Source organism: Dama dama, chromosome 10 (genome assembly GCF_033118175.1).
Source record: "Dama dama isolate Ldn47 chromosome 10, ASM3311817v1, whole genome shotgun sequence".
NCBI classification, from domain to species: Eukaryota; Metazoa; Chordata; class Mammalia; order Artiodactyla; family Cervidae; genus Dama; species Dama dama.
In genome coordinates, this window is record NC_083690.1 from 34,887,463 (window position 1) to 34,909,001 (window position 21,539).

At 57.5% G+C, this 21,539-nt stretch overlaps 1 protein-coding gene across 1 annotated transcript in view; it reads left to right on the forward strand.

Annotated features, from left to right (window-relative positions):
* The first annotated feature begins 2,525 nt into the window (after nucleotides 1-2,525).
* Nucleotides 2,526-21,539, forward strand: part of SRRM3 (serine/arginine repetitive matrix 3) — a 31,282-nt gene continuing 12,268 nt past the window's right edge. The window contains exons 1-10 of the mRNA XM_061152288.1: nucleotides 2,526-2,758; nucleotides 7,973-8,074; nucleotides 14,434-14,562; nucleotides 14,661-14,741; nucleotides 15,173-15,202; nucleotides 15,673-15,735; nucleotides 15,838-15,873; nucleotides 17,893-17,943; nucleotides 18,551-18,655; nucleotides 19,224-19,401. Of these exons, the coding sequence (XP_061008271.1) occupies nucleotides 2,526-2,758; nucleotides 7,973-8,074; nucleotides 14,434-14,562; nucleotides 14,661-14,741; nucleotides 15,173-15,202; nucleotides 15,673-15,735; nucleotides 15,838-15,873; nucleotides 17,893-17,943; nucleotides 18,551-18,655; nucleotides 19,224-19,401 (1,008 nt within the window). The remainder of the gene's footprint in view (nucleotides 2,759-7,972; nucleotides 8,075-14,433; nucleotides 14,563-14,660; nucleotides 14,742-15,172; nucleotides 15,203-15,672; nucleotides 15,736-15,837; nucleotides 15,874-17,892; nucleotides 17,944-18,550; nucleotides 18,656-19,223; nucleotides 19,402-21,539) is intronic.

The window sequence follows — 21,539 nt, forward strand, 5'->3', positions numbered from 1 at the left end:
TAAAGCTGCAAGATCGCATGAGAAGAAATACAAAGGGGTCTTGAAGACTGTATCAAGGATCCTGCCTGTAGTCCTCAGTCCTATCTCCCTTTTTTTTCCAAACATTAGATTTTTTATTTTGTATTGGGGTATAGCCGATTAACCATGTTGATGTAGTTTCTGGTGAACACCAAACGGACTCAGCCATACATGTACATGAATCCATTCTCCCCCAAATGCCCCTCCCATCCAGGCTGGGACATAACACTGAGCAGAGCCCCAGGTGCTATGCAATAGGGCCGTCTCCCTGTTTGTCTCCTCTTTATTCCAGGCACTGAGCCCCATGTGTTTCAGGCACTTGGCTGGCACCAGGAATTGGGGCTGAAAAGCCCTCAGCCCACAGGTGGAGTGAGACTTATGAGCCCACAGTGACAGTGAGGGGGGAGAGCTCCCGAGAGGGGAGGAGGGAGGCTTCCAGAAAGTGACAATGCCTGTGAGCAGTGACTTTGAGGTCATGCCAAAGTCAAGTGCAGAGCATCCCAGGGAAAGGGAGCGGTGGGGGGGCGGGGTGGGGGGGTGCCAGGGAGACCTGGATGCAAGAGGGATGGAGAATCTGTGTGGACGTGGCAGTTGGAGAGGTTGGTCCAGGAAGCAGGTCCAAGTCGTGTCAGGACTGGGAGCCAGGGTGACTGGAAGCCACTGGAGGCTGTTAACCAGGGCAGGACAGGGTCTGATTTGATCCTGGCCCAGGCTCCCAGGTTGCTGATGATGGAAGATGAACAGAAAGAGGTCAGGGCAGGGGGGTGGGCAGACAGGATGCTGACGCCAGAATGGACCGGAGGCAGAGGTGGTAATGAGAGAGGAGGAGATAGGTAAATGTGAGCAATGTCAAGATGGAATATGGGACCAAACTTGATCTTGGTGAGCTGTGGTGGGCCAGGACAATGGGGATCTCCAAGCTCCATGCATGTCCCTGGCTCAGGGCATGAGACGAGCAGAGCTCTGGGTGGGGCTTGGTGAGTGGGTGATACTTGTGGGTTACCCTCAGAGAAAGCATGGTAGAGCTAGGGTTGCAGGGCTGGGGTAGGGACAGGCAGGAAGCAGGCAAGGCTTAGAAAAACAGCTTTGTTCTGTAAAGCCCGAAGAGACTTCTTGAAGAATCTGGATGATGCTTCCAGGCACAGGTTGAGAACAGAGGCTCAGAGAGGGGCAGGAGCATCCTCAGGGTCACACAGCAAGGCATGGAGAACCCTGGCCTAGACCCAGACACTTGGGCAGATGAACATATGAAAGGAGCTTGTGTTCCCATTACCGCTGTCACCTCCTGTCACTGTCCCCTGCAAGGCTTTTTCCTCTCCTGGCCCCCCTCTCTCTTCTTTGCCTTTCAGACGCCATGGCTCTGCACACTTTGAGGCCAGTGAGGAGAGTATGTGTTGTGGGGGGTGGGGGTGTATTGCAGGAAGGCCCCATCTGGGATGTCCAGACATGCCTGATTCCTTCTCTTCCCACCTCCCTCCACCCCTTCCCTCCCTCCCATCCCACTCCCTGGGAAGGAGGCCTCCCTGTTGCTTAGCAACCAGCAGAGCCTTGGAGAAAGGAAATGGAAATAGCTCGGGAGGTGCCTCCCCTCTGTTAAGATAAGTCCTTGGTGTGTATGTGCTTGTGTGTGTATGTCTGTGTGTGTGTGTGTATACATGCATGTGCAGGGTGCATACAGGTGCATGCTCTTCTTTGGACCATGGAGCCACCACTTCTCACCTTCCAAGCCATGCTGACTCCCAAACCACCCTGAGCTGGCGAAAGGATGTGGCTGCCTGGAAAGTTAATGTCAGTGCCACTTTTGGTCACATCCTCACAAGCGATGTTTCCAGAACAAAGGAGGGGACGGTCCTGTGGGCTTCAGCCCAGATAGGCCCCCACCTGGAATGCTGACTTTGGAAAAGTTAGCCAGATCAAAGTAGGAACCGAAAACTGCATCTGTGGTGGGAATAGGGCTGAGCCTGGTCTCTGCAGGGCTGTTCGGGAGCAGACTGGGAAGGGGAGCACGTGCGGTCTGTGATTCCAGGGGCCAGAGCCAGAAAAATGGGTACTGGGGAGTGAGAAGCAGGTATTAAACTGAGCCTGAAGGAAAAACAAGAATAAAACCTGGGGAATTGCCAGCAGGTGTGCAGTCAGGGGCCAGCAGTCAGGACCAGGCATTGCTACCGCGGCAGAGAGCTTTGTCCTGGATGGTTACTAGGCCCCTGAAGGCGACAAGCCTCCTTAGAGGCCATCTAGTCCGCCTTGAATCCACCCCACCTTACCGATGGGGACAGCCAGTGTCCGATGCCTCCTCATGCCCTGAGGTGTGACCCACAGGTGCAAACCTGCCGCGGCCCGTCTCTGCAGCCAGAGGGGAAGCGGATTAGAGCCATGAGTGGGCCTTTAAATCTCCAGGATTAACCCGCGCCAAGAGGAGCTTAGCAGGTGGCCGAGAAGTGACCATCCCTCCGGGTGTCTGTGTCTGTCCCGCAGGGCCGAGGCCAGCCGCTCCGGGGGCAGCCACCATGTCCTCCACCGTGAACAACGGGGCGGCCAGCGTGCCGTCCCCGCCCGACGCGGCGAACGGCTTCCCGCAGCCGGGTGCCTCGTCGGGGGCCTGGCCGCGGGCAGAGGAGGAGCTGCGCGCCGCGGAGCCCGGCCTAGTGAAGCGCGCGCACCGCGAGATCCTGGACCATGAGCGCAAGCGGCGCGTGGAGCTCAAGTGCATGGAACTGCAGGAGATGATGGAGGAGCAAGGGTGAGCGGGGGAAGGGGGCGGGGCCGGGAGGGACTCAGGGCGGGGCCGGGGCGGGGCCAGCGTTGGGATCCCGGAGCCTGAAAGGCCAGAATCTGAACTATTGCAGGCCCAGTTGAACTTTCATTCATGTATTACTTTATTCTACCAATAAGCTGTCTTGAACTCCTGCCCTATATCAAGCTCTCACAGCAGCCAAGGAGACACAGCCCATGCCTTCGGGAAACATCCAGTCTGGTGTAGGAGAGGGGCATGTAAACTTTAATGGCAACTCAAGGCCTCAGTTTTCCCGTCTGTAAAATGGGTGGCTGCCTGGTCTACAGCCAGGTGTGGCAGCCAGGCAAGAACGCACAGCGGGCCCCTACTATGTGTGAGGGCTGCCTGTGGTTTCAGCAAGGGAATTCCAGCCAGCAGCCACACCCAGAAGCTTAGATTTCACCCTGTCTAGTTCAGAACCAGGGGCACACAAGTGGGCCAGATGCTGTGCTGGGCAACGTTGGTCCCCAGAGCCGAATTGGAGTCACTTCCTCAAAGACCCCTCTCCCAACCCCTGTTCCTTAACCATCTCAGAAGGGAAACACGCATGTTAACACCAACTCCACCATAAAATAGGTTAGAATCAGGATTATAGAAAGGACAGCAGGACAGGAAAGGGTCAAGTGCTTCAGGAGCTCGGAGGGGAGATTCTGAGAGAAGACATTTTAATGGACCTTGAAGGATGAGTAGGAGTTTGTCAGGCTGAGAAGGAGGGATTGTGCATCAGTCAATAAAGATTTAGGGACCTCCCCTGAAAATCCAGTGGAGACAGGACAGCCATCATATGTGGAACTGGAGGCAAAAAAAAAAAAAAAAAAAAATGGAGAACAGAGCCATTGCCATCTCTACAGCTCCAAGGAAACTTGGAGTTTCCAAGGCTCCTTTCTGCATCTGCCTGAGCAGTTTGAAACTACTGGGCTGGCTGTTGAGGCAGTCAAAGTGAGGAGCTGGGCCTGCCCAACAGGCTGGCACTGCAGCTGAAAACTCAGAAAAGCCCAGGGCATTAGGGCCTGGAGCCACGTGGGAGCAGACCGCCTGTGTACAGCGGTCCTTCCAAACCACACCTTTGTCTGTTCATCCCCAAGAGGCAGCCAAGACAAGGCTCACTCGTCCCTGTGGAGCCCAGAAGACACTGAGGCTTAGACAGAGATTGCCGCTGCCACCACAGGCCCTTAGGAAGACAGGGCCAAGGCTGCCGGGCAGGGCCGCTTGTAAGAAAAGGGCGCAGGAATTTGGTGTTCACCTCCAGCTGGAGACCAGGTGGGGGTGGGGAGGATCCCTGCAGAGAGGAATGGATGGGTAGAAGGCTGTTGCAGACAGACAGAAAGGAGACTTCCAGCTGGTAATGAAAACAGGCTTGATGAGCTGTGGATGTGACCGAAGAAATGAGATCCCCGGGGGTTAGGGTGGGGAGTGGAGTATCCTTCTGCAGAGAGAGTCCCAGACCTTAATTAAACCTGCAGATCCTGCTGAATTGAGAGACTCCGGGAGTGGAGGGAGTGTGGGCGGGTGGGCGTTGCTAGGGAACAGGACGCCTGGGACAGATGAGAGCCAGCCTTCCGTGCTTCGTTCTAGGAAAATACCCCTTTCCCCACACGAGCCCCGCCCCTTCTCCCTCACAGAGCCCTGCCCACTTCCCCTCACAAACCCCGCCTTCTTCCACTCCAAAGCCCCGCCTTATAGGGCCCTGCCCCCTTGCTAAGCCCCACCCTCTTCACCGAACTTTCCCCTTAGGAAAGCCCTCCCTCTCGCCCCAAACTTTCAGGAAACGCCTAAGGGCCCTCACTCATGGCGCCCCCTTCCCACAAGTCCCCTATCTCCCCCTGCCCTAGCAGGCTTATTATCCCAGGGGGCAGCCTCAGGTGAAGGGGGATGACACTTGACCGTGTCTTTGGTATCTAATCGCCTGGCATCAAAGGCTCATTCCTCGCTGGGATGCACTCAACAGGTCGTCTCCAGATATTCCATCAGGGACCCTTCCGCCACCCAAGCCCTCACTCCAGGTGGACCTTAGACTGGTCCACGTCTCAGTCGTGTCCAACTCTTTGCGACCCCATGGACTGCAGCCCACGAGGCTCCTCCCTCCATGGGATTCTCCAGGCAAGAGCACTGGAGTGGGTTGCCACTTCCTTCTCCAGGGGATCTGCCCAACTCAGGGATTGAACCTGGGTCTCCCGCATTCCAGGCGGACGCTTTAACCTCTGAGCCACCAGGGAAGCCAAGTCTCCCATAAAGCTAGCCCTCTGGTTATCAACCCTCTCCCTCTGCCATCTCTTAGCGGCTGCCCCGGTAGTAGATGCCACAGCCACTCTGGAACCCAAGAATCGGGGCTTCTAGCTCTGGTCCTTGACCTTGGGCAAGCCATAGCTACTGGCCTGTTAAGTAGGGGGTTGTTCTGAGGGGCCTGTGGACTAAGGCAAGTACAGGGCTCCCACACCCCACTCCAGTCCCCAGAAAGTGCTCCACCAACACTAGGGACCTTTGCTCTGCTAAAAATCCAGTCATTAATATCCATTTCTAGAAACGCTGGTACATTTGCATTTATTTACCAGATTCGCAGGCATCTGACAAATATTCCTGCTAGTCACGGAAACACACATTCTTTGGCCCCATTAAAAAGCAATCCCTTTCTTAATACTGATGGATGGTGGCTAATTCACTGGTGATGGATGCTGCCTTTGGAGCCATCTTCCCGGGCAGTCTCTAGGGGCAGCCTACAATCACTGTGGAGGCAGGGACAAAGCCCCCAGCTTCTGTGAGGTGATGTTCCAGTCCTGGCCCCAAACATCCCCCTTCCCACATCCTACCCACCATGTCCCTTCCCATGAGGACCACTGAGCTGGGCTTGGAGCTTTGAGCCCTCCCCTCTCGCTGCTCTATTTCTTCATCCGTAAAATGGGCCAGTACCCACCCCACCCCACCCCACCCCCCGAGCCACAGTGAAGATCAACTCAATGACCAAGGAAGTGATTTTCTAGGAAATGCTGGATCTGGGCAAAGGCAGGCAGAAGGAGACATTTTCCACTCTGGGGACCTCTTTTAAAATTTATTGTCCCCTCACCCCACCCGAGTCCCAGAGGGCAACCCAAGAAGTCCCCAGAGCAAAAATGAATTTGATGCATTTTCCCAAATTGTGGAAGTGGCAGTGAGGGAGCCAGGCTGGCTGGGGAAGCAGCTGAGCCAGGAGGCTGGGGCGCTGAGACAGGCATCCTGCCTACCCTCTTCCTGTCTGAGCCCTTGACTGTTAGCCAGCCGGGCCTCCTGCATGGCCTTGAGTTGGCAGATGCTGCTGCATCCACGGGGCATGGAAGGTTTGGGAACCAGCCTCCTTCTCCATCTCAGCCTTTGCCTCCTGGGAGAGCAGAGGGGAGAGATTCAGGTGATTCCTGACCCAGGACCATGCTGACCTGGGAGGAATCTAGGGTAGAAAAAGGCACAAAGCCTGGGACAATTAGACCCTCTGTCCCCATTTCTCTGGGACAAAGAATCCTCAATCGCCACCATTTCTTGAGCACCTACTGTGTGCCAGGCACTGTGCAAAGTGCTTTTATGTATCATCTCCCTTAATCCTACAACAATCTTGAGAGGCAGGTTACTATCCCATTGTACAGATGTACAAACTCAGACTAAGAGAAGTATGTGGACTTGTCCAAGGTCACAGATCTAGAAAGTGGGAGCAATGAGATTCAACAACTGTTGTGCCAGAATTCAAAAGCATTTTTGGAGGCCCCATGTGGCAGGCAAGGAGCCAGACGCTGGGGACACAAGGTCAATTCAGACAGACAGTGTCCCTGTCCTCAGGGAATTCCCAGGCCAGTGCAGGGTGCAGAAATGTCAACAGATGAAGACAGAAACCGCCCCTCCAGGGGGAACCAGGAGGCTGAGGTTGCTATGGAAACACAAATGCTAGCATCTAACCTGGTTGGGGAGGCAGGAGGATTTGTCCTGCTATAAACTTCCCATGAGTCACATCTTTGTGTTCAGCCATGGTTATTTCCACAGAGTAAACCTGGAAGTTAATTTATGAATCAAAAGTTGTATTCCTTTTTTTTTTTTTTTTTTAAGGCTTTTGAAAAGAATTGCCAAATTGCTCTCCAAAAAGACTGAGTCAATCCCAAATGCTTGTTGAAGGAGAGGAGGGAAGAAGGGAGAAAAGAGATGGGGTCCCTGACAGGGAAGGATACACCATTTTCATGGATAGGGTGGGGTGGGGGGCGGTGAGTTGGGCTTGCTGTGTGCACAGACAGCTCATGGTCACATGATAGAGAAGGTGGGACTCCAGTTCCTATTTGGCCACCATGTTTTCTGTCCAGGGCAGCCCAGGAGGAGGAGAGGGTGGGAGCTTAGGAGACAAGACTCAGTTAGCAACAGCCCCTGGACAGCTGGTGTGTGCTGGGCACAGGGCCAGGGGCTGGGTGAGCACAGATGCCCCAGGGGTCAGCATGGACATGGGCTGGGAGGCCTGGACAGCTGTCACATTGGTGGTGTGAGAGAGGTGACAAGGACCCCAGGATGCAGGAACAAAGATGAACAGTAGATAATTCTGGGCTTTGGTCCCCAGCCTGAGACTGGGCTCAGGGAGGGAGGGAGAGCAGAGGAGAGAAGTCAGGAGCCTCCATCCAAGGCCCAGACTACATCCACCCCCACACCCATCCCAAGCTGGGAAGCTGTGGATCTACCCCTGGGATCCTGGACTGGCCACTCGGCAGCCTTGACCTTGTAGAGGCGGGGATGCACTGAGGACCTCCCCAGGCTATGGTGAGGAAAGCAGAAAAGACCACATATGTGTCGAGGTCAGGGGTCCCCCTTCTCCCCTAAAATGTCTCCGGAGAGGAACTGCAGCCTGGATGTGGGAGGGAGGCCTGTCCCAGGGTGGGACAGGGCCAGGAGGAAGAGCCCGGTCTCCCCAGGAGGTCTCCTCACCTCTGGGAACACTCACTTTAGTTTATGTGTTGGTTTGCCTGGTTGTTGGTTTAGTTGGTTGGTTGACTGATCTGGTGCAGAATGGGTCGGCTTTGAGCTTCCCCAGCGCTGAGAACCTTGGTGGTGGTGTGACCTTGGACAGGTCATATCAAGCTGGAGAGTGCCCACGTGACTGAGGGCTGGGAGGAGGGGCTGGGGGGCAGGTGGGGAGGAAGCCAGAGCCCAGACTGCAGCTCTCACCTTCCCTGTGCCCCACAGGTACTCAGAGGAGGAGACCCGGCAGAAGGTCAGGACTTTCCGGCAGATGCTGATGGAGAAGGAGGGAATGCTCACCAGGGAGGACCGGCCTGGGGGCCACATGTGAGTGCTGCCAGGGTGGGGAGGCCCAGGGCAGGGGGAGGGTGCAGCCTCAGGCCAGCCCTGGGCAGCCTTTCCCAGGGCTCACTCAGGTGGTCAGGGCTGGAAGTGGGAAGAAAGAAGAGGAGGAGGAGAGGGCGTGGGTCTTGTCCACCGGAAGCTCTGGCCTGGCCCAGGGCACTGGGCAAGAGTCACTGGGCACCTACCTGGGCATCACTGAAGTCCTCTCCCTGCCGCCCTGGGTTCTATCTCTGGCCCAGTGGTGGGAGAGAGAGCCCACATCTCATCTCCGGAAATCTTGGGCTGCAAACCAGGAGACAGAGAAGTGTTCTTTCCTCAGTGTTGTCCTTGGCTGATAGACTAGTCCCTCTGCCCCAACTATTATCACCTAGATAGTGGCCTCCAGAGTAAACGTAACCAGTGCACCAAAAGCCATCGCTGGCTTGGCCAAAGGCCCATCCGGTAAAGAGAGCACAGGCTCTGTAGGGGTGACATCTCTGCAGGTGCCACAGGAGAGGAGGAGCACCGGCTGCTGTGGGCTTCGGATAAGACAAGGAGGTTACGGGGGGGCAGACTTTGTCTCGGAGAACCATCACCCACTCGAAACCATATAAAGTGGAGCAGCTGCTGTAGGAGGGCGGGGCCGGCCTGTCCCTGCAAGTGTCCAGACATGACGGCAGGGTGGGCATCTTGCTGAGGCCCTAAGTCCCTGGGCACCTTTGTTGGCAGGAAAGTAAAACAGCAGCAGCGCCATCTGAATGCTTTTCCTTGCTGTTGTCTTGAGGGCGAACAGCATTGCAGGAGTAGATGGATCTTGAAGACAGGGAAGCCCAGTCTATAGAAATTGTAGACTGTTTCAGGTGGGGGGGTTCCCCTCCTAACCCCACTTAACCTCACTTCTCTGGCTTGAGCAAGAGCCCGAAGCAGAGTCAGTGATGGTGGTTTTCCCTGATGGGAAATTTTCCCAGTGGTTAGAACTCCACGCATCCACTGCAGGGGGCACGGGTTCAATCCCCGGTCAGGGAGCTAAGATCTAAGATTCCACGTGGCACACCGAAAAGGGGAGAAAAAAAACAAAAACCAGAGTCAGGCCAGCCTCAGGCTTCTGGGGGGTTTGTGGGTGATCTAGGGGAGCCAGGCTCAGCTGGCCTGCTCTCTCCTCCCCTCGGGGTGGGAAGAGGTCACACCACTACTACCTTCTTCTCCCCAGCCTCCCAGAGCCCACAGCACGCCCTCGGTAGTGGCTGTGGCTGCCGCAGTAACACCCCACAGGTTCATCCCCGCCCCCAGACCAGGGTGAGCTCCTCCCTCCCTTCCCTTCTCAAACCTCCAGACAGCCAGATCTTTCTGCTGCTGCGCGTACTACCTCCAAAACCATCAGGTCCTTCCTGTCTGACCCGTGCCCCCTCAAATGCCCCCGGGGCTCCTCTGGAAAAGCAGCCACCCTCTCCCCTTCCATCCAGTGTGAGGGGAGGAGGCCTCTTCCAGAGCCTGCCTTTGCCACCTTCTCAGGGCACTTCCAGCGATAACCACCCCTCCCGCCCACACCTGCCGCTCTACCCTCCCCTGGGCTCCTTCCTCTTAGTTGGCTTCCAGTCCTTCCCCAACCCTGCTTTCTCTTCCAGCTACCAGCCCACACGTTTCTCTCTTTTCTGCATCAGGTTTCTATAGAGCGTGTGGTACACATTGTCTCCACTTCCTTAAGCCACAGAGATCCGGCTTCTGCCCCCATGACTCCCATGACCTGCTGCAGCTCTTTGAGTCTTGCTTGGCCTGGCCCAGGCACCTCTGCAGGCCTGGCCTCTCCTGGCACGTGCCACCACTCCATTTCCCCTCTGGAAACCTGCTTTCCCTCTCCCTGGCTTCCACGAGTCAGCTCTTTGTGGACTTTGTCTTCCTGCCCCTCTGATGGCTTTCTGCTCCTCCCTTCCTCCTGCCCACTTCTTAGGTCGTGGCTCCTCACAAGGATCTGCTAGGTCCTCAGGTCTCTTCCCCAGGTCTGCCTTCTCTTTTCTTCCTGGGGATCCCATCCATCCCCAGCTGGAACGCTCTCCTGTTAGTGGATGACTTCCAAGTCATTTCCAGGAGTCCTGATCTTCTCTTTCCTTGAATGAATGAATAATGCGTTTAAGAACCAGGACATGTTGGGAAGGATGTCACGGGAAGGTTGCAATGTCCATCATCAGAAGGAATGCCCTTGAGGGTCTGTGCTGTACACCCAACCCTGTACTAGTGCTATGACGGGGGAGGGAAAAAGAAAAAGACATGCCCCCTGCTCTCTGGGTGGAAACACAACCTCCAAGGAGGACTCCTGCTCTGGAAGCAGGGGAGAATATAGAGTTCGCAGGGTCCTGGGATCCTACTAGAATGTTAAAGACATTGAAGACAAGTTTGTTATCAGTTTGGTTGGTGGCTCGGACAATAAAGAATCCACCTGCAAAGGACGAGACCTGGGTTCGATCCCTGGGTCGGTAAGATTCCCTGGAGAAGGGAATGGCAACCCATTCCAGTATTCTTGCCTGGAGAATCCCATGGACGGAGGACCCTGGTGGGCTATAGTCCATGGCGATGCAAAGAGTCTCATATATTTGCTATGAGGGGCTATAAGAGAGGCCCCAGGCCTGATTTATGTCTGTTCCTGCCACCCTTGCCCCCTCCCCCCAGCCCCAGCAGGCCTGGCATGTGGGCTGAGTGAGCAGAAAGGGCAGCCCCTTTGCCTGGAAGCCTCCTTCTCCTCTGTGTGAACTCGGTCATCTGTCAATTGGCCATTAGGCTCCTGGCAAAAGGGAAACAGAACTAGTTAATTAGTGAAACTGCTGTCTGGAGGAAGAGCATGTGACAGGCATCTCTCCCCATGTCAGAGCCCTTCCCGGGGGCAGCCGGTCCAACAAGTGTCCTGGGTGGTGCTGGGTTCAGCCCCGATTCGCCCCTGGTCCCTCTGCAGTGGACTCTGGCTGGGCCTGCTTTGGTCAGCTCTGTGGGGCTCCGTGTGTCCCGTCGCTGGGGAAGAACGCCTCCCCTGCCTATTCCACAGATATGGTGAGGAGTAAACTTGCCAACAAATGTGAACATAAGAGAAGAAAACACTAAACAAACCTAGAATTCAGTGCAGACACTCACAACCGTGTCTGCAGAGCAGGGATGGGACGGCTGAGCTAACGTCCACAGTGAGGAAGCCCAGCCAGTAGAGTCCAGGGTCGGCCTGTGTGCACATGAATTCTCAAAGTCAATTGCTTAGGTGAACTTGCATTCTTAATCAAAGGTCCCCAAACCATAGATATTTCTTTCCCTCTCTGGGCCTCAGTTTTCTCATCTGTGAAATGGGAGCATGCAATTTCTCTAAATCAGGAATTGGTTTTGAGTGGAATGTGAACCATGGAGAACCACTTAAACATTAGAGAACATTCTCATGACTGGTATTATTTGTGATATATACTATATTGTGAGCCAGGAAGGTCAGAACAGGAGAACCCAGTGTTCTAGCCCTGAGAGGGCCTGCAAAGTGAATGTGGTGGTACCAGCTGCACAAAACCAGCAAAAGAGGCCTCAGCCTAAGTCTGTTTACATCCCTGGAGCTGCCAGGACAAGTCTTACCAGAAGATTCTGAGACCTTGTATGTCTCTTCAAACATGCATTTCCTCTATGCCTGTCTGCTTCTTTAAATTTTGTTTTATTTATTTGGCTACATCAGGTCTTAGTTCCGGCACATGGGATCTTCATTGCAGCATGCAGGACCTTTTTTTTTTTTTTTTTTTCTTTAGCTGCAGCATGTGAATTCTTAGCTGTAGCATGTGGGATCTAGTTCTGTGGCCAGGGATTGAACCTGGGCCCCCTGCATTAGGAGCACAGAGTCTTAGCCACTGGACCACCAGGGAAGTCCCCATGCCTGTCTTTCAATGCTTCCAGCGATAAAAGATCCCTAGAAAGGACCGGAAAGTAAAAGAGGTCAAACGATAAGGTCCCAGGGAGGGAGGATGGGGTGGGGTGGAGGTGGGGAGCCCTGTCCCCAGCACAGGGTAGAAAGGAAAGACGTGTCTAGGGGTGCAGCCAGCACAATAAGGAGGGCCCAGGGAGGGCCTGGACTCAGTGGCTAACCCAGCTCGATGTCGGAAGGCAAGAAAGGATTCCCTGCCTTCTGTCGGGATCAAGGAAAGTTCCCTCCTCCCACCGGCTCGCCCACACAATGTTTGTGGTGCCCTTAAGTTTTGCCAAAGTCTATGGTTTATGTGTCAGGCGTTTGTGTGGCTGAGGGCTGTGTGGGGGTGATGGGCCCCGGGACAGGCTGTGGAGTTGGAGATTTCAGGGACAGGAAGTAGGAGGCCCCTGGCTTCAGGAAGAAGAGAGTGGGGAAGAGAGGAGAGATTTGAATGAAGGAATGTGGGGGTGTTTGGCTCTGCAGGGGCAGAGCAATGACATGACCGTCCATCTCCCCAGAAAAACCTCTCATAACACCTGTGTGACTTCTAGGCTGCCAAGGCCAGGATGGTGTTTGGGATCCAAATGACATTTTTTTTGGCCTCATCGTGAGGCATGTGGGATCTTGGTTCCCTGACCTGGGATCAAACCTATGCCCCCTGCAGTGGGAGCAGGGAGACTGGACCACCAGGGAAGTCCACCAAATGACATTCTTGACACAAGCATCAAGGCTAGCTAACCCTGTCCAATTTGGGTTACATTCTTCTTTCTTTCTTTTTTTTTTAAATACAAAAATCAGTCTTCAAAGAGCTGCTTAGTGGGTGCTCTGTTGGAGTTTGTGCCTGAAAATCTCACGCTGTAGCTGTGATCTTGACCAGTCTCTTTCATGTGTCAAAACCCCTTTTCTCCCTGGAAGAGGAGGTGTTGGTGTGTGAGTGTCTGACCGAGGTCCCTCTGTCTAGCAATGGTGACCGTGTGTGGAGGACCACAGTTGCAGGCCAGGCCTCCTGTCAGGAGCTTCATAGCCAGACTCGTACTTAATCCTCTCCTCAAAGCTGAGCTATTCTTTTCCCCGTTGTATAGATAAGGCCCCGGAGGCTCAGTGAGCGTGGTCATGCCTGGATTCAGACCTGTCTGTGTGAATCCAAAGCTCATGTCAGGTCTTTAATGCTCTGCCATCCCAGCCGTGGCCTCCCTCGCTCTGGGCAGGAAAAAGATGAGCCTGGCAAAACCAGGGCTGAGCCTCCATCTGGGAGGGGTGCTGTCTGAGCTGGCGCAGGAATGAAAAATGGAAGATGAGGGGCCATGACCCTGGACCTGGGCCTTTGGAGGGTCCGTTTCTGGGCATGTCCAGTAAACAAATTTGCACAACATCAGGACTTCAGGGAATTGTCATAACCATCCTTAAGGTAATTAGGATTCATTCCCCTGTTGAAAAAAGAGGCTCAGAGAGGGTCACGCAGAGACTCAGGAACAGCGCATAATTAGGGCACATGTGCAGTTTCAAAGCTCCCAGCCTTGCCTTAAGCCCAGCAGCCTTTAAGGACAAAGCAGCCGCTCCTCCAAGTGCCCTCCGGGAACAGACGTCGGTGGCAGAAGATGGCTGGGGGCTCCTGAGCCCGGGAGCGGGGGGCCAGATGCCGCAGTCCCTGCGGAGTGAAGGGGAGAGTGCTGCAAGATGGATGGGGAGCCCGGGAGGCGGGCAGGGTGCCGAGGCCGGCGCCCGCTGCCACTGGGCAGTGATTGATGACAGCCCGGCAGCAGGAGAAGAGCCGCCAGGCCTCCGGAGGCGGCCGAGAGGAGGAGGAGAGGCTATGAATATTTCAGAGAGGCAGTGGGGCGGGAGGGAGGACCAGGCTGGGGGCGGGGAGGGGGCGAGGGGACGGCGGGATTAAGGAAGGACAGATATCAGAGACGGGGGAGCTCAGAGAAGGGGAAGGGTCTCAGGGAGAGAGCGGGGCTCGGGGACGGAAATGGGGGCTGGAGAGGGGAAAGGGGCTTGGGACGAGGCCTCTGGGGTTAAGGGTGCAGGGGGGCTCAATGAGGGGGACTGAGGCGCAATGAAGGGAACCGAGGGGCAAAGAATCCGTGTCGGGAGGGGCCTCAGCGAGGGGAGGGGCCTCACTGAGGAGGAGGGGGCGCCTGGAGGGTGAGAACCTAGAAGGGGGGGCTAAGTGAGGGGGGAGGGCTCCGTGGTCCTTTTTTTTTTTTTTTTTTTTGCAAAATAGGGCACGGTTGGTTGGTTGAGGATGGGGGCAAAATAGAGCATCGCTGAGGCTGGCGCCCTGTGAGGGAGGCTCCCGGTGTGGTTCCCCAGATCCGCCCCCCCACCCCCATAACCTTCGAGGGGTCGGGGCCATCCCCACCTCGCCGCCGGGCCGGGAATGGGTCAGCGGGAAGGCCCGGCCGCCGCCGCGGCAGGGGCTGAGCGTCCCTGTTGCCGGCAGCGTGGCTGAGACCCCGCGGCTGATCGAGGGCGCCGAGCTGGGCCTGGAGTACGCGCCCTTCGACGAGGACGACGGCCCGGTGGACTGCGACTGCCCCGCCTCCTGCTACCGCGGGCACCGGGGGGACAGGTCAGCGCCTGCCGCGGCGGGGGATGGGGGGTGGGGGTGGAGGCCGCCCCTTCCCCCTCACCTCTGCCCTCGCCCCACCCCGCCCCCTTCTCACCCAGGACCAAGCACTGGTCTAGCAGCTCTGCGTCGCCCCCTCCCAAGAAGAAGAAGAAAAAGAAAGGCGGCCACCGGAGAAGCCGGTGAGAGCCGCCCCCCGGGCTGCAGGGGGCGGGAGGGGCGCGGCGGGGCCCCCAGCTGCCCATCCCTGGGCGGGCAGGGCTCTGACACCCCGCGCTGTGGGCCCCCCTCACTGAGCCCCTCCCCTTCTCCAGGCCCATTCCCCCAGAGTGCCCCCTCCCCACCCCACCCCAACGTCGGGCCACCCCCCGAATTGCACACGCCCATGACCCAGCCTCTCACCTCTGACCACCTGCTCTTGGTCCCCAGCACCCTCTCCCAGAGGTCCTGCACCCCAGAGGCCAGGGAAGAGGGGCTTGGCTGGGGTCACCTATGGCTCCCCATCTCTACACGCCCCTTCTCCCCTGTCCTAAGTAAGGCCCCGGCAAATGTCTGGGACCCCCACTAATCCCATCCAATTGTCTGTCTCCCCTTCTTTCTGCCCCGCCCTCAGCAAAAAGAGGAGACTAGACTCTGAGTGCAGGTCAGTGATGAGGGTGGGGCAGGGAGGGACCAGCTGGGCCAGGAGAGGATGTCTGTGGGTGGAAGAGGGTCCAAGGCCACCCCCCAGAGGCTGGAGGCCTGCACCTCAGGGCCTGGGCACCAGCCAACATGCCGGCGCTTCTCCGCTGAGGCCAGAAATCCCATCACTAGCGCCTCTAACCTTTGATTTTGAAACAGTCCTGGCTCACAGTGCCCAGGGGGGCTGGAAAGTTGACGAGGGGACAACACAGGCCGCTCCACCAGCTTCTCTCAGGGACCGAGTGGACCCTCGGGGCCTTGATTCGCTGTAGGATGACAGCTGGCCTGAAGTCCTGGAGTCCCCTTTCCAACTTCAAGGCTGCAGGAGCCTAGGCTTCCCCAGCCATCTCCACCACCATGCCACCCCCACCCATCCCAGGGCCCCAGTTCACTAGACCTCCCCCCCCCCCACCCCCGGCACTGTGTCCGCAGCTGTGGGAGCTCCTCACCCCTTCGCAAGAAGAAGAAGAGTGTGAAGAAACACCGCCGAGACAGGTACCCTCTGTCCCCGGGGGCCTCCGCTCACTTCCGTGGGACCCCCTCCCCCATGACCAAGGCTGTGCGTGGGCTCAAGAGAACCTTTCTGTGGTCCTACAGGTCTGAATCTGGGTCCCGGAGGAAGAGGCGGCACAGGTGAGTGGTGCCCCGTGGAGGCGGGACAGGAGGACGTGGACAGAGGCCAGTGGCCCCCTTGCAGGGCCCGAGGAAGCCACGATGGGAGGAGGGCTGCCAGGGTCCTGTCCGGCTCCCTCTTCCCACACCAGGGACTCCTCCCGAGAGCCAGACAGAGCGCTGGAGGGTGGGGGAGGAGGAAGGCCATTTGCAACCCTTGTTTGCCCCAGAGTCAGCCTTGCCTTGGGAGCCCCAAGAATGTCCAGACAACACAGTATACTGGTCCAGTGTCCAAGAGATAGATCTGTGGAGGTGCCAGTTGGGAAAGCAGAAACATCAGGACCCCAAATTCGCAGAGAAAGGGCCTGCAGGCAAAAGGACCTCCCTGCGGTAGAAAGGCGCAGTGAGTAGGAGACAGGGCGAGCGGGCTGCGCCTACATGTGGAGTTTCTGGGGGGCCGGTGCCAGCCCCCCAAGAGGCCTAACTGCCAGACTATGAAACCTCCACTCTGTGGGGCTGGGAGGCAGCAAGGGGCTCTGAGCAGGACAGCAGGACCGTGACTTTTTCAGGATAGACTGTAGAGAAGGAGGTGTAAGGCCAGAACCCAGGTAGAGGCATGCGGGTGGAAAGTGGAAGAAAACTCAGCATGGAGGACAGGAAGCTGTGGGGCAATCACATCCCCACTGTTGGCACTGGAGCCAGAGCCCCCCCACCCCCCCAGCACCCCTGAGGAGGGCAGAGTTCTCAGTTCCATTTCCGGCAGGGAGCATTTGCCCACGGCCACACCTTAATCCCAGAGCTTCCCTGGTGGCCCAGCGGTAAAGGAATCTGCCTGCATTGCAGGAGATGCCGAGATATGGGTTTGATCCCTGGGTTCAGAAGATCCCCTGGAGAAGGAAATGGCAACTCACTCCAGTCTTCCTACCCAGAACATCCCATGGACAGAGGAGCTGGGGGGCTACAGTCCATGGGGTCACAAAATAGTGGGACATGACTGAGCGACTAAACACCACCACCACCTAGTCCTGGCCCTCCCAGTCCCCCGGTTTCCCATCTGCCCCCTCCCCTGCCACCCCCTCCAGTCCTTCTGGGCCAGTGGGGGCCCCTCCTGCCCTGTCTCTGTCCCATTCCCGTCAGTCCCAGGCAGGACCAGACCCACTCCCCATGGGGAGCCTGAGACCCAAAGCAGGCAGCACGGGTTCTAGAAGCCAAACCTCTGGACTCCTGGGCCCGCCCCTGACCCACTCTGCTCTCAGATGAAACACATTCTGGCATTTCTTAGCATCACCTTGTTTCTGGTCGGAAGGAGGCATCTGTTCAGGACTAGAGGGATTGAGCAGGAGTCTGGTGGCATCAGGGAGGGCGGGGCTGAGAGACCCACAGGGGAGAGACCTTAGAAGCCTGACCAGAAGCTTCTCTGTCCATCTCAGTCAAAGACAGAAGGAGCTGGGTTGCAGGGCTCGCCTCAGAAAGCAGGATAGGATGGGAGGGGATCCAGAAGAGTAACCCCAAAGCAGGAAGATCATGAAGCCCAGGGGAAAGCATTTCTTTCCTAAACACCAGGCTTGGACCACATAAGACAAAGGGGCAGGAGGCCTGGACTCCGCCCTAGAGAGCCCCGTCTGAGGGAAACTGGGGCCCAGGGAACACAGCTGAGGTGTGGAGGGGCCACCCCCACTGTGGTGACTCATCAGAGGGGCTTCTCCCAAGACCAATGCCAGAAGGAAAGTGTAGGTTACCCCTCCTTCTGGGGCCGTGGTCACATCTCCTATGGCACTCCTAGGGGGGAACAGAAGCAGAGCCCAGATGCAAGGCAATCCAGGCCAGGACTTACAGGAGGAGGGAAGAAGGCCTGGCAGAGTAGCAGGGACCAAAGCAGTGGGGTAGGATGGGGTGGGCGGGTCCATTCCGGCCCAAGAGAGGAGCACACCTCAGAACCACACCTGGACACAGCCCAGCTGCAGGGCTCCCAGGCCCCGCCCTCCCCGGGCCAGCTCGGGGCTCAGGCTGTGCTGTCAGGGTAGTCTCTGCTTTCTGTAGATCTCGAAGCCCCAAGAGCAAAAGAAAAGAAAAGAACAAAGAAAGGAAAAGGTGAGTACCCTCTCCCAGTCCCCCGGTTTGTAATGTCCTCCCATTACAGCCCCTCAGCCCGCTCCCCCTATCCCCCTCAAAAAAACCCCTGGCCTTCTGGAATCACAGAATCAGGCCCTTGAAGATAGCTCATGTTTGTCCCTGCTGCCCAGATGGAAAAATTCAGACCCAGAGAGGAAGCCAAGAGTGCCCTCCTCCGCCCCGCTCCCCACCCCGCCTCCATCACAGTCATAAGAACACCAGCTGAGGGCCAAGTGAGATCCTGGGAGGCTGGGATTGCCTAGAGAGAAGGACGCCTTTTTCCTAATACTGACACATGACCCATGACCCACATGGACTAGCTCTGTACCCAGGATGGGCACGGGCTTGTGTTATTTTTGTAGGAGACTATGTGGCGGAGGTATGGGGGCCATGGGAGGAGAGGGAGATTTGGGGGGTGGGGGATATGGGGGGGAGAGTATGGGGGCACCTCCCCCATGAGCTATGGGGGCAGTGGGGAGACTACATGGCCAGGGGCAGGGATGGAAGCGGAGGCTTCCACCAGGCCTTCACAGGTATCATCCCGGGAGATGGGGCAGAACATGAAGGCAGCCGTTTTCTCTCCCAGGCCGCATGCAGAGTCTCCAGGCCGCAGGTCCCATCGTCACAGCAGCGGCAGCTCCCACAGCCCCTCCCTGTCCTCCCATTACAGTAATTCCAGATCACCCAGCAGGTAGGTGCCAGGCTACTGGGGGGCTCTCAGGGGTGGCTGAGCTCCCTTTCTGCTGGAGGGAGGGCACCTGCAGTCCCCAAGGCTGGGTAGTGGCGCTGATGGACAGACAGGAACCGCATCAGTGGGTAGAAATTTACTAGGACGGCTGTGCTGGGCGCCTGCGAGGTCGCTTCCGTCGTGTCCCGCTCTTTGTGACCCCATGGACTATAGCCCCGCCAGGCTGGCTTCTCTATTCATGGGATTCTCCAGGCAAGGAGACTGGAGTGGGTTGCCATGGCCTCCTCCAGGGGATCTTCCCCACCCAGGGATCGAACCTGCACCTTTTACATCTGCAGTTTCGGCGGGCGGGTTCTTTACCCCCAGCGCCACCTGGGACCGTGGTGCTGCCCTTGCCCAAAGGCGCCCCCGACTGTGATTGGGGACCGAGGCAATGTGGGGGCTGGGAACTTGCTCTCTCCCCGGAAGGGTTTCCTGGCGATGGGAGGGCGCAGGGGAAGGGGTTGGGGAGGAAGGAGGGAGGGGCGGGAGCTTGCAGGCCGGGCATCCCACGCCGGCTCCCCCTATGCAGGCTAAGCCCCAAGCACCGAGACGACGGGCGGAAGACGGGTAGCCAGCGGTCCAGCGGGAGCCGGTCGCCGTCCCCATCCGGCGGCAGCGGATGGGGGTCGCCCCAGCAGAACGGTGGCAGCAGGCAGCGGAGCGGAGCGCACGGAGGCCGCCCGGGCTCGGCGCAGAGCCCGCTCGATGTACGTATGCTTGGCTTTGCGGAGGGTTCCCGCGCCGAGCGGGGTCGGGGGCGGAGCGGGGTCGCGCCGGGTCGCCGCGGGGTAGGGGCCAGTGAGCGCGAGGGGGCTGGCCGCTCCCCCCTCCCCGGGGCCCAGCCCGCACCGGAGCGGCCAGGAGGGCTGGTGGTTTCACCCAGCTGGCCTTAGTGTCGGGGTACGGGGGGTCTGCACCCCTGACCTCGGCACACTGAGGGCCAGAGCAGGGTGACCCCCAGGGCCTCAGTCAGTTGGGTAAAGAGCTGAGAAGGAACCCAGGCCTTCGGCCGCTTCCCGCAGATGTACGGGGTGGGAGGGGGCGCGGACTGTGGGAGAGGTCGCAGTTGGGAGCGAGGTTCAAGAGTCAGGACCGCCGCCTCGGGCGTCACTGGCGCCCGAGCCTCCCTCTCCCCACAGAGTCCTTAACCCCTCTGGAGAGCCCGTCCTTCCTCAGCCCCCTCACAGCCCCTCTGCCTCTCTCAGACCCCTTCCCCGTCTGTCCCCTTGCATTTCTGCAGTCACTGCTCCAGGGAAAACCTGTCCTTTTCGGGGGCATTGCTTAGACAGGGGTCTCAAACCTGCGGCTTCACTTCCCTCGGCCCATCCTTCCTAAGGCACCTCCCCGCACACGGCTCCCTCAGAGGTGCTGTTCCCACCCAACTTCTAGGAGGGCCACGGGCGGTCTGGTGACTGATGAGGGAGCCTTTCCTGGGACGATGGGCTGGGCCAGGGCGGGAGGCTCTCCCAGGTCACATCCCCTTTTGTCTGTCCATCTTAGAGTCCCGGGTGGAGCCCCCCACAGGGAGAGGGGGACCGCAGTGCTGGCAGGGGCCCTGGATGGGCACAGAGGGATTGGGGTGGGTAGGCCGGCAGGTTCCCCCTCCCAGACCTGCAGGCTACCCCTGCAGGTAGGAGCCTCAGTAGGGAAGTGGGGGAGGTGGGTGCTGTCCCTCCCCAGACCTCAGGTCTCAGCAGCAAACATGTACGTGTTGGTCAGTTTCATTTTGATTTTTGGCTGTTTCCTTTCACTCCTTTTCTTTTCTCAAACACCCTTACTCCTATGGCCTCAGCGAGGAAAGCCAAGGGCAGCTGACAAAAGGCTCTGAGTCTCAAGATCATTTTTATTTAAGGACATCCCATGTCTTGAAACCGCCCCACCTGGACAGGGTGCCAGGCTCCTGGGCCTCGTTGGGCTATGTGGGGAGGATCACTCCCGCGTCCCTGGGTCTGTCTGGGGGTGGGAGAGTGCTCACAGAGGTAGCTGAGGGTGGCCAGGACAGGGACTGATGCTGCAGGCCATGGAGGAGACGTCCAACTTGGGCAAAACCCATAGAGTGTCCCCATCCCCGACCCCATGGGCACAGAGCTGGAATAGCACAGCGCCCCAGACACCTTCTCCTGGAAACTTCGTATCTTCTGACAGGCACAGAAGTGCAGGTTCTCTCCATCAGGGCCTTCCACCTCCCCCACCCCCTACCCCTGCCCCCAGCCCTGGAGGCTGGAACAACACCCTGCAAGGGCCCAGGGCCTGTGCAGACAAAATGGCCAACCAAGTAAAACCCCAGGAGAGGGCAATCAGGGAAGGCCGCCTAGCCAGGAGGAAGCCTCTGCAGCACCCCAGTCCTGTCTCCCTACCAAACATGGGAGTTGGCACTGCCCTGGGGGTTTTCTAGATGACAGCACTTTGTTACTCTTCCCACCAAGCATGCCCCCCAGATCCTCTCTAACCCTTGCGCTCTAGGAGGTCTGGGACTTCGGAACATCCCAGGTCTCTCACCCGAACCTCATCCCCTCTTGCCTGCACATCCTTTCGGAGGAGTGAAATGACATGAGTTCTCATTCCAGGGAGGTGAGGTGGGCTCTGGGGTCACAGACTTTGGCCAGTAACCAAAAATGTCTTTGGGAAAAATTACCAGAGGGTGGGGTGGTATTCTTGGATGCTACCTTTAAAGAAAAAAAAAGAAAAAGAGAGAGAGAAACAAATGGGAAAAGAAAAAGCTCACCGTTTTTTAACCCCGTCTATGTTTTTTTTTGTTTTTTTTTTAGCCTCCCATTTGAAACGTGGTAATACTGTGATTCCATTTCTTGTTTAGCCGGCAAGGGAAGAGGGTGGGGAAGTTTAT